The following is a 12,540-nucleotide window of genomic DNA, read 5'->3' as shown; positions in this document are numbered from 1 at the left end:
TCCGCCAAAGCGGCCGCCAGGCTCGTCCAGTTCCAGACGCCTACTGATTGGAGCGTCATGGATACAGAACTATTCTGCCGCCACTTTGCGGGGCTACGGTCTCCTCTTTGTGCGATTTGCCAATCGGCTACTCACACCGCGACTTGGTGCGCTAGCTCAGTGGCAGCCCCGCCCTCAGACGGTCCTTCTACCTCAGGTACCGCTCAGGGCTCACAGGCGCCGGCACGTCTGCCGCAGACGGATAAATTTGGGCGCCCGATCAAGACCATGGGGGGCGCAGCAATCTGCAACAATTATAACAGCGGCTCATGCAATTTCAGTCAGTGCAGGCTGCTCCACGTATGCACACAGTGTCATAGGGCTCATCCCAGGATCATGTGTGAGGTCAAACCGGTTAAGAAATTTTGACTAAGCTGGGTCAACGTCTCGTGGCTCAGCATCTACCTCACCGATCATCCTACCCCCTCACTATCCGTCTACCTTGTTCAGGGCTTCACTCAAGGCTTTCACACTGGACTTATTTCTCTCCCTCACCTCACGCACGAATACCAGAACCTGCGGTCAGCAGCTATGGACGAACGAGCCGTTGACCAACTACTACAGTCAGAGTTAGACCGAGACTTCATCATAGGCCCTTTCACACAGCCCCCATTCAACACCTGGAGAGTCAGCCCTGTTGGGCTTGTCAAGGGCAAGTTCTCTAATAAACTCAGATTGGTGTACGATTTGTCAGCGCCTCATTCCTCTTCTGTCCCCAGTCTTAATTCCCTTATCCCCTCAGAGGAGTTCTCCCTCAAGTATACATCTGTAGACACGGCCATCCAGGCCATTCTCAAAACAGGCACAGGAACCTGGCTCTCCAAGGCCGACATCTCGGACGCCTTCAAGCTCCTTCCCATCCACCCATCTCTCTGGTGCTGGCATGGCATCAAGTGGAAGGAGCGGTACTATTTTGCCACCAAACTTACATTCGGGTCCAAGAGCAGCCCCTGGCTCTTCGATACTTTCGCTCAGACTCTCACGTGGATCCTGCTGCACGTAGCCCAGTGTCGGGGAGTCATACACTATCTGGATGACTTCCTGCTGATCGAGCCACCCGGCTCACCTCCAGGAGATCTGCATAAGTTGAGGGCGGTCTTCAGTAACCTCAACGTCCCCATTGCCGAGCACAAGGTGGACGGTCTGACGCAGACCATCACCTTTCTCGGGGTCAGCCTAGACACCAACACTATGCAGGCCAGCCTCCCCCTGGATAAACTGGCCCGCATCAGGACGGTCCTGAGGGACTTCACCCGTGCCAGAACTTGCACCAAAAGACAGCTACAGTCCCTACTCGGCATGCTGAATTTCGCCATGCGCATCATCCCTCAGGGTCGCGCATTCGTGTCACGCCTATTAGTCTTACTGTCCCTCTCACAGGACCCGGAGCAAGTCCTCAGCCTGGATCCCGCAGACCTTGCTATGTGGGAGGAGTTCCTATCCTCTTGGAATGGCGTGTCCCTGTTCATTCCCTCTGTGTCTTCCCTTTCACCCCAGGTGGTGACCGACGCAGTGGCCTCCACAGGCTTTGCGGCTATTTTTGGCCATCTGTGGCTCGCAGCTCCCTGGCCTCCCCAGATACTGGCTATTCCTGGCTTCGCCGAGACGTCCTCCCTCTTTGAGTTGTACCCTATCGTAGCTGCAGCTCACACATGGGGCCGCAGTTGGTCGGGGCAAACGGTGACCTTTTCTACAGATAATTTAGCCACTGCGGAGATCATTAATAAAGGCAGATCCAACTCTCTAGCAATTATGTCCTTCCTTCGTCGACTGGTCCAGCTTTCTTTATCATTTCAGTTCAATATCCATTGTTCCTTCATCCCCGGTAAATTCAATCAGGCAGCGGACGCCCTCTCCCGCTTTAACTTTGTCTCTTTTTTTGATCAGGTACCCGGAGCTGGACCAACATCAGCAGCTATCCCGGACTGGTCTCAGCTGACCCTGGATTAGCACCACACCTCCTAGCGGTGACCCAACTCATCGAGCACTCCCTCTCACGCAATACCCTCAAGGCCTATCAATCGGCCTGGAGGGCCTTTAACCGCTTCATGACGTGTCACAGCACAGAGACGTCCCGTGTCAAGCAAGTCCTAGGCTTCATTTCCCACTGCCACTCGGAGTTGGCGTTGTCCTTTAATACAATCCGGCTATATCTGGCCGGTGTACAACATTTCTCGTCCCTCCAGGACCCTACCGAACCTTCCTTATTTTCTTATCACGCCGTACGGGCTCTTATGCGCGGCATCCAGAAGCGCCAGCTAGTGGCCCTCACCAAACGGCTGCCTATTACAGGAGACGTTTTTAGAGATATGTCAGATATTCTGGCCACTTCACCTTTTGGTCTCTGCATAAGTATCGTCTTGCAAGCAGCCATACACCTGGCCTTCTACGGCTTCTTACGGCCAGGCGAGTTTACTTGTAATGGCCCCTCAGCACGCATGCTGTGCAAGCACCACCTGGTCCGATACGAAGATCATTATATTCTACACTTAGCAGTCTCCAAGACGCAGCAGCTTGGCTCGGGTACTGACATACATTTCTATAAGACCAACAACCGCTGGTGCCCGGTCGCCATTCTCACCCGCTTGTTAAACCTTCTGGCCGGTCAACCAGGGTCTGGCCCGCTTCTGCCATTTCACACTAAACCACTGAACGCTGCCCAGTTTATGGAACATGTCAGGATACTTCTGGGCATCCTTCACCTCAATCCTACTCACTACTCCGGACATTCTTTCCGTATCGGAGCAGCTTCAACCGCCTCCCGTCAAGGAGTCCCGGACCATGTTATCAAGAAGTTGGGCAGATGGAAGTCCACCTGTTTCGCCCGTTACATACCCAACCCGCAAGTGGAGATGGCCCAGGCCTTTGTTAAACTCACCCAGTCTCAAACTTGAAACAATAAAATACAACCCCTACCTGAATGTTTTTGCCCCCTTATTTTGGTATACCGTACGTTAGACCAGGGCACACTTTCAGGTCCATTTCTAGGAAGGGAGTTTATGTTAACCTTGTTTGTCATCCTTATACGTATCGGTCAGAGGGCTCTAGACCATAAATAGAAAGGCCAGTATGGTGGCCTGGAATTATGGGAGGAGCCCGGTGGGGTATATAACTAGCCCGTTCGCCTGCCTCCCTCGTCGGTTCCGGTGCGCGATACCCACCCACCCATCCCCTTTTTAGGGCATTTCTCAGGCATTATACTCCTCATGAGAGTACTCATTTCACTCCATTTCATATTCATCTCATTTATACCCATTTCTCTATCTAGGGTATGCCCCCTTATTTTGGTATACCGTACGTTAGACCAGGGCACACTTTCAGGTCCATTTCTAGGAAGGGAGTTTATGTTAACCTTGTTTGTCATCCTTATACGTATCGGTCAGAGGGCTCTAGACCATAAATATATATATATATATATATATATATATATATATATATATAAATTGCTTTCCAGCGGCGTTTTGATTAGTGTAAATGGGTCTTTATTGGGAGCACTGAAACGGCATGTATATTTGCAGCAATGTTTTTGAAAGTTTAATAAAAATAAGTTTTGATGTGTTGGTTGGTTTTTAAACTTTCTGCAAGTTTTTTATTTACTCTATTCTAAATAATTAAGACCATTATACAGTATATGTTTAAATTACAAAACAGATTTTATCTAAAATAATATATGTTCTTGCTGTTTTGTTTTAGGCAGAGTTCGGATGCTTCCACAAGCTGTATACCTCCTGTTTGGACTGTTAGAAAATGGTCACACAGTCTATGTTCATTGCAATGCTGGCGTTGGCAGATCTACAGCTGCAGTATGTGGATTTCTCATGTATGTCATTGGTTGGAGCCTCAGAAAAGTGCAGTACTTTCTTGCTTCGCGAAGACCAGCAGTCTACATAGATGAAGAGGCTATGATACAAGCCCAGGGGGATTTCCATCAAAAGTTTGGTCAGCTCCGTTCCACTGTATGTAGGATGTAATATAATATACACATCACTGTAGAAAACTGCTTGTTGCATATAAGTATTTGAAACTCTTCTGTTTCAATTACATGTTCTGTCTCTTCGTTAAACTAATTATGGTTAATTTATTGCCAATTACTGCATATAATAATAAAATGATTACTTGGTATTACAAACATCTGCATTTTAATACAGATATACAAGTACATTTCTATTTGTTATGAAGTGCTGAAGAGCAATAACGTTTTGCACATTATACTGGTATGAAAAGCTTTCACGTAAGCTTGCTTTTCTTTAAAAGAGCTAAATGTGTTAGAAGGTAAAAAAAAATGAGTTTTTACTTTTTCTTCTGACCTATAAATTAAACTGAAGACTGTTGTATCTTCAAAAATAAGTGCTCCAAGAGCCATCTGATTTTCCTGACAAAAGTTAATGTGAACCTAAGGCTTTTCAGTCAGTTCAAAGTCTACATCCTCAATTTAATTTGCTGCATTAATTCTGCTATACCAATGTTCATCAATCACTTCAACTTGAATTTCAATCCCGTAGAACAGAATCGATTTAATTGATTTATATTATACGATACTTGACAAGCCTAAAAAAGCTGGCCCCTCACGTGTAATTATTAAAATAAATAATGTCAGCCAACTACTATGAAAAACTGTGGAAGGTATGGGAGGTTTTCTGTCTCAGCTAAAGGTGTTAAACTTAGCACATTTATATACTATATAAAATGTGTCTATGAGAACACTTTGAGGCTATATATGCAATGACATTTGTTTTCTCTGTATCCTCCCTAACACTATAAAATCATACTCCTTAAAAAAAAAAGTAGTGACGTTGTTTGCCACTTGTTAGCCAACGATAGAAGATGGAAAATTAAGGATAAATATATACTTCTTTTGGCAGAGTAGTTGCAAGTTCTGGGATGTCTCAAATCTCTTAATCAGACATGGTGTATGGCTGGAATCACACCTATGCATTTTTTGTGCTTTTTGCATTTTGCAGATTTGCACTACAGTCCATTTAACATGGTTTCCTATGGAACACATTCTGTTGTGCAAATCTGCAAAATGCAAAAAGCACTAAAAATGCTTATGTGTTAATCCAGCCTAATATTGCCATGACCGAAACAAATGATACAAAATTTGCAGTTGTAACTTATTCAATTAACTAGCAAAAGGTATAATTTTCCCAATTTTCTGATCAAGCTCTCAACCACTTGAATGCCCATGCATTTTTCTCCTGCAAAAACAAGTATATAGACAGGGTTTCATGTTAGAACCATTTTGAAGACTGTAGCAGCCATAATCACATTCATTTGTGTTCCCCTTTATTTGTTTTGCGTTTTCGTTGTTATTTCTCTTTTTCCTTAAAGCTCTTTGGAGTCCAAGAGTTTTTTTTTGTTTTTTGGCAGATATGGCTTTAATTTAGCAGCAGATTTGGATACATGTGCTTTTATTTCCTTGTTTTTTTTATAGGGAATAAATAGTAACAGTTTAAAAAAAACAATGCATTTAATCTCTCATTTTTCCCAAGGCAACATTTACTTAATATGTGCACCCTCATATTTTAACCTCAAAATATAATAAAAAAATATAAAATCTTTTTTTGCACATGCCATAACCTTTTTCACTCCTCTCATGCACATACTAGCTACAGTTATATAATACGCTACTTCTCTTCTGCACCCACTGCTCACTGTCATACCTTTTATACTCTTCTCCTACACATGCTTACTTATTACAGGTACTTGTATGGGGCTGCCAATGTACACAGTGCTTTACACATATATTGCACATCAGTCCCTGCCCTAAAGCAGCTTACAATCTGAATGCCAATACACACGATCAGACTTTTTGACAACAAACATGCAAATTAGCTGTTATAAGGCAACATCCGACTGTGTGTATGCTCCATCGGACAAACTTTTTCGGTTTTCATCAGACTTTTGTTGGCTGTATGAACGGACAAACTTTCTAGCAACAACAGTCCTATGGAGCAAAGTCTGATCACGTGTACAGAAACCATAGGACTTTTGTACAAAGTACAAACACGCATGCTCAGAACCAATGCAAAAGATCAGACAACAATACAGAAGTTGACCAAAAGTGGCAGTAAAGAGCAAATAAAACATGTGATTTTGTGAAAGTTGGTTGAAAAAGTCCTGCCGTGTGTATGCAATACAAGTTCACGGCCGACGCCCTTTGTACAAAAATCCACAGGAAAGTTTGTACAAAGTCTGATCATGTGTATGAGGCTTAAAGTAACCTAACTCACATTCATACATACACCTACTAGGGTCAATCTACCTACCAGCATGTCTTTAGAGTGTGGGAGGAAGCCTACGCAGTCACAAGGAGAACATGCAAACTCCAGGCAGGTAGTGCTGTGGTTAGGTTTCAGACCAACAACCCAAGTGCTGCTAGACCGAAATGCTAACCACTTAGCCATATACCCTCCATGACTCTTCTTTTACACATGCCTGTTGTCAAACTTTGTAACCATTTGGCATCACTCTCATTATCCGCTTCAATAGATCCTCACATTTTGTATCTTTTTGTGTGTTTTTCTGTATTGTAGGTGGGTTGATGATAGCTTGCCTCCTTAATTCAGTGATCCTGTGCCATTCGTAGAAGATGTAGTATGGCTTCTATGAATGGTGGATCTGGTAGGAAAGGGCAGGCATAGTCAAGCTCTCCTGATGAGCACTCCTGACTGCCTTTTAGCTGTATTAACCCCTGCTGCACCAGAAGATTACTGCAATGTTGGGTGGAAGAACAAGAAAAACAATAAACACAAAGGGCACATCATGCTAGCTATAGGTTATGTCTCTTGTTCAAATTTTTCTGATTTTCATTTTATCTCAACTTAGGCTTTAGGTCTTATCCTGCATGTAGTGTACCCCAATGCACTCCTACAACCTACAAACCTCTATCACCCACATTCAACAGAAATCCAAGAAGAGGTAGAGGCAGAGGCAGGGTGTACATACTTTTTCTACAATAAAAACAATGGCTTAGGTTTATCAATTCTCCACAACATGGGGGCCCCTTCTGAGGGGCAGAGATCACTCAATTTGAATAATCCATGTATGATTGAGCAAGAAGAAGTGCCAAAGTCTAAAAGTAATTATTTGATTCCACAAGCAAAAAGACCAGAAGAAAAAAAAGGCAACAAGTGCATTTCAGGAGCCCAAACAATTCCCCTTTATCAGAGCTACAAAATTTACAGAAATTTAAAATAATATACTCTATGTAGAGAACACTAATAGAAACATTGATAAAATAAATGATATCAATAATCTATTTCTTTATTAAAACATTATTTGACAATTCAAAACTGTGCACTATAGGGAGTATGACCCTAAACATAATTTGAAGCTTAATATCTGAAGGCCTATACAATAAAGATAATAGTCAAATCTACATTGTTTAAGGTATGGCATTTAAACCAACAGACTTAGGCCCCTTTCACATGGGGCTGTCCGTTTTTATGGACTCCGCTTGCTCAGCAGGGATTGCTCCGTTGAAAAATTTGCAAACCCTAAACATAGTGTCAGGTCTCAGGGAGCCAAAATGTTGTAATTTTTTTCTGCCATTTTAACCACTTCAGCCCTGGAAGGATTAATGACCAGGCCATCTTTTGCAATACGCCACTGCGTCGCTTTAACTGACAATTGCATGGTCCTACAATGTTGTACCCAAACAAAATTTATGTCCTTTTTTTTCCACAAATAGAACTTTCTTTTGGTGGTATGCGATTACCTCTGTGGTTTTTATTTTTTGTGCTATAAACAAAAAAAGACTGACAATTTTGAAAAAAAACAAACAATATTTTTTACTTTTTGTTATAATAGCTAATCAAAAAAAGTTTAGGTCAATATGTATTCTGCTACATATTTTGGGTAAAAAAAAAAACACACACACAATAAGCATATATTGATTGGTTTGTACAAAAGTTATAGCCTCTACAAAATAGGGGAAAGATGTAGGGATTTAAAAAAATGTTTTTATTGCTTTTACTAGTATTGGCGTGATCAGCAATTTTTAGCGGGACTCAACATTGCAGCGACCAAATCTGACCCTAAGTGACACTTTTTGGTAATCAGTGACACCAATACAATGATCAGTGCTATAAAAATGCACTGATCACTTTATAAATGGCACTGGCAGGGAACGGGTTAACACTAAGGGGCTATCAAGGGGTTAAGTGTTCCCTAGGGAAGTGTTTCTAACTGTATGGGGGACGGACTCTCTCTCCTCCCCTGTCAGAACTGGGATCTGCCTTGTTTACATAGGCAGATCCCTGTTCTGCCTCTCTTCACCGTGATCACGGGTGGCCGGTGAACCCACATGCGCCCGCAGTACCATATGCACAGACCGATGTACAGGTACATCGGTTTGCACAGCCAAGCCACCTTGCCGCAGTATATATGTGGAAGGCGGTCGGCAAGTGGTTAATGACCAGTGTGCAAGCTTTTGGATAACTGGGCACTGCAATGGAACGAAATGTATTATTGTGAAAAAAAAAACACATTTTAAATATTAAGCCGAGAGCAGGTTTTTTCAAAAGGTTTAAAGAATAACATTAAAAATACTCAATTCCTGTAAATAACAAACTTGAGGGATGCCTTAAATCTGCACAAGAAGTGGCACACCTATAGGATATACTACAGCAAAAGTGACATTTAGAAAAAAATATTCCCGTTAAATAACATTAGATTTTAAGAGGGGCCCTGTGCAAAAAACAAAACAAAAATCAAATCCAAAAAACAGTGTAGGGCCCACCTAAAAATCCACACTGACCCTTGTGTGTGCAGCCTGGCTGGTGAGGAAAGAGAAGGGTAAGTGTTAGGGATCAAGGATAGGTTTAGGGGGAACCCCAAAACATTTTTGTTGGTGTGGTGCCCACCTTTAGATTTCATACTAGACCCTCATCCTTGTTGTAAATCAAAATGTTGAAGGACAAATAATTTATAGTAATTATTAGTATCGTTATTGAAACCGGAGGTGGTTTAGACATTAATGGCTGTGCGTTGAGTTATTTTGAGGGGACAGCAAATTTACACTGTTATACAAGCTGTACACTCACTACTTTACATTGTAGCAAAGTGTAATTTCTTCAGTGTTGTCACATGAAAAGATATAATAAAATATTTACAAAAATGTGAGGGGTGTACCCACTTTTGTGAGATACTGTATGTCTGATCTATAATATGGATCTAAATGGCTTCCATGAATGCAATAATATGAAGTATAATAATATACTATATTTTAGACCCTTCCATCCACAATAACGCTTTCCCAACAATCAATGTACTATGAGTATTGGTGGGGGGTGTTGGGGTGTGCTGAAGGGTCTATTAATAATGGCTGCTGGGTGATCCATTGTTGCTGGAGCAGATCTATTTTTGGTTGACAGTCTATTGTTACTGGGAGGTCTATTGTTGCTGGTGGGGGATCTATTGTTGCTGGGGGTCAATTATTGCTGGAAGAGATCTACTATTGACAAGGGGGGGGGGGGTCTATTGTTGCTGGCTGCTGGAGAGAGAGTCTATTGATGCTGGCAGCATCTGTTGTTGCTGCTGGGGTGGTATTTTGTTGTGGGGGTCCATTGTTGCTGGGGGGAGTCTGTTGTTTTTGATCAAATCTATTGTTTCTGGGGGGGATCTATTTCTGCTGGCTGTGGGGATCTATTTTACTACTTTTCTTGCTATCATTAACAAATTCCATACAAATTACTTAGCACCACAAAATGATACTTGGCTCTGTATTCTCTAAAAGGGGTAGTACTGGGGTGTGGGTGGGGGATAAAACCAAGGAACGTTACTCAGAGGTGGGTAGGGGGTGGAGACAAGAATTAACCCAGAAGGGGGAGGGTTCCTGCACCTATTCTCTGAGAAAAAAGCCCCATGTGAAGACAGCTGATCGGTTGAATTAACTCTTTTGATCTTGTTATACACAAACTATGCTCCTTGGCCCCAGTTACTTCTCATATTATTTAAGGCAAAATTGGATTCTTTACCACTTTTGTACATTGGTAAACAAGTTACCCTTTTAAATGCTGCGTACCATAAACATGTACTCTATGAATATTTAAAACCCCTCATGTCTATTTAACATTTTAATTAATCAACTTGCATTTTATAACCTTACATATTTGTAAACAAGTTGGCCTGCAATTACAAAGTAAGACATTTGCATTTTGAATGGAATTAGCAAAGTAAATGCATGTTATGCTGATAACACAAAGTTAATAATCCATTTTATCCAAAAATAATCTTTTCACTTGTCATTCTATACTGTATATGATTATCCATATGCTCAAAAAAAGTTCAAGATCTCCAACAAAAACATATGAGAATATAATGGTCTGAAAAAAAATGACATAATGTATTTAACATGTTAATGTATTAAATCTTTTATAAGATGCCTTCTGGCAAAGCCGGACTGCTGATAGTTCAGAAAAAAATTGCAGAGAATAAGCTATAAATTTTAAAAATATTTTCATATGCTGGAGAGATTATATAATGGTATTTTAATCAGTAAAGCCAAATGTTCAGATGTTGATTTTCTAGATGAAAACCCTTCAGTATAAAAACGGAACTGAACTGTGAGGACCTCTGGTCTGTGCACAGGCCATAAGCAGCATGATACCTATGCTACTTTTGTAAAGTAATATCTATGATTGCAGAAGCATTTAGTGAACATATAGAGGATTTAGTTTGTTAATGGCTATTGAGGAATATATTAAAATAAACATTTTTGTGCCAAGAATTCACAGTTAATGCAGTATTAAACCCCAAACCAAACATGTAATATATTACAGCTTACCAATCATTGGATGTGGTGGCTGCATTCATTTTGTGTTTTTTTTTTTAACCACTTCAATACAGGGCACTTAAACACCTTCCTGCCCAGACCAATTTTGAGCTTTCGGCGCTGTCGCACTTTGAATGGCAATTGCGCGGTCATGCTACACTGTACCCAAATGAAATTTTTATCATTTTTTTCCCACAAATAGAGCTTTCTTTTGGTGGTATTTGATCACCTCTACGGTTTTTATTTTTTGCGCTACAAATAAAAAAATCCCGAAAATCTTGAAAAAAAAAATGTTTTTTTTTGTTTCAGTTTCAAAACTTTGTAAATAAGTACGTTTTCTCCTTCACTGATGGGCACTGATGGGGCTACACTGATGGGCACTGATAAGGCGGCACTGATGGGCACCAATGAAGTGTCACTGATAGGCGGCACTGATAGGCGGCACTGATGGGCGACACGGATGGGCGACACGGACGGACACTGATAGGTGGCACAAATTGGCACTGATAGCTGGCACAGATGGTCGGCACGGATGGGCGGCACAGATGGGCATGGATAGGAGGCACAGATGGGCATGGATAGGCGGCACAGATGGGCATGGATGGGCATGGATAGGCGGCACAGGTGGGCACTGATAGGCGGCACAGGTGGGCACTCATAGGCGGCACAGGTGGGCACTCATAGGCGGCATTGGTGTTATGCTATAGTAATGGATGCCAATCAGTGCCAAACAATAATGCATGCCAATCAGTGATGCCCATTGTGGGCACTGATTGGCATCCATTATGGGCACTGATTGGCACCCATTGTGCTAACTGGCATCCCTGGTGGTCTAGGGAGGATTACCTTTTCCCTGGTGGTCTGGTGGCGTCCCTGGTGGTCCAGTGTGGGCATCCTGGGGGGGCTGTGCTGATAATCGATCAGCACAGACCCCCCCCCTGTCAGAGGAGCAGCCGATCGGCTCTCCTCTACTCGCGTCTGACAGATGCGAGTGAGGGAAAGCCGATCACCGGCTCTTCCCATTTACACTGTGATCAGCCGTGATTGGATACGGCTGATCACGTGGTAAAGAGTCTCCGTCGGAGACTCTTTACCGAGATCGTAGTTGCCGGGTGTCAGACTGACACCCCGCAACAACGATCGCCGCGATGCGCGCCCCCGGGGGCGCACAGCGGCTCATAATCCTGATCACGTCATATGACGTCCGGTCAGGATTATGAAACCACTTTGCCGCCGTCAATTGCCTATAGGGCGGGCGGCAAGTGGTTAAGCAAATAAAAGTCCTTCAGCTAATGATTGACAAACACCTAAATATTCACATACAGTACCTATAGTACAGTGCAACCAATATGTTCCTATTTGAAAAATGCAGAGGCATAATTCCCTAATATGAAAGAAAACGTGTACCAAAAAAAATGGCGCCTTGTGGGGATGAGAACAAACAGCTGCCCCCTTTAAAGTGAATGACTCACTGGAACTGCAAAATTATGCGTCAAACTCAAATGTGCACATTAATGAGAAAAAAAAAAAAAAAAGGTTGAGAATTGAGTGCTGTGTTGATTATACTGAACACATCCTAACTACTGGCGCAAAAAACATGCGTCAATTGCATTAGGGGACGCCCTCTTGGACTTTATGGATGGCAGAATAATAAGTGTAGGTAAGGTCAAAATTGAGTAAAAAACGTTATTAATATATAAAGGTAGAAAAAGATATATATAGCA

At 42.4% G+C, this 12,540-nt stretch overlaps 1 protein-coding gene across 1 annotated transcript in view; it reads left to right on the top strand.

Moving 5' to 3' along the window:
* EPM2A (EPM2A glucan phosphatase, laforin) overlaps nt 1-8,807 on the top strand; it is a 197,669-nt gene extending 188,862 nt beyond the window's left edge. The window contains exon 5 of the mRNA XM_077486416.1: nt 3,733-8,807. Within this exon, the coding sequence (XP_077342542.1) occupies nt 3,733-4,010 (278 nt within the window). The 3' untranslated portion in view covers nt 4,011-8,807. The remainder of the gene's footprint in view (nt 1-3,732) is intronic.
* Nucleotides 8,808-12,540: the final 3,733 nt, after the last annotated feature.

This window comes from Lithobates pipiens, unplaced genomic scaffold (assembly GCF_037356315.1).
Source record: "Lithobates pipiens isolate NorthernLeopardFrog02 unplaced genomic scaffold, aLitPip1_a1.2 Scaffold_18, whole genome shotgun sequence".
In the NCBI taxonomy this organism is placed as follows: Eukaryota; Metazoa; Chordata; class Amphibia; order Anura; family Ranidae; genus Lithobates; species Lithobates pipiens.
The sequence above is the reverse complement of the archived record's forward strand: the minus strand, read 5'-3'. Positions and strand labels throughout refer to the sequence as shown.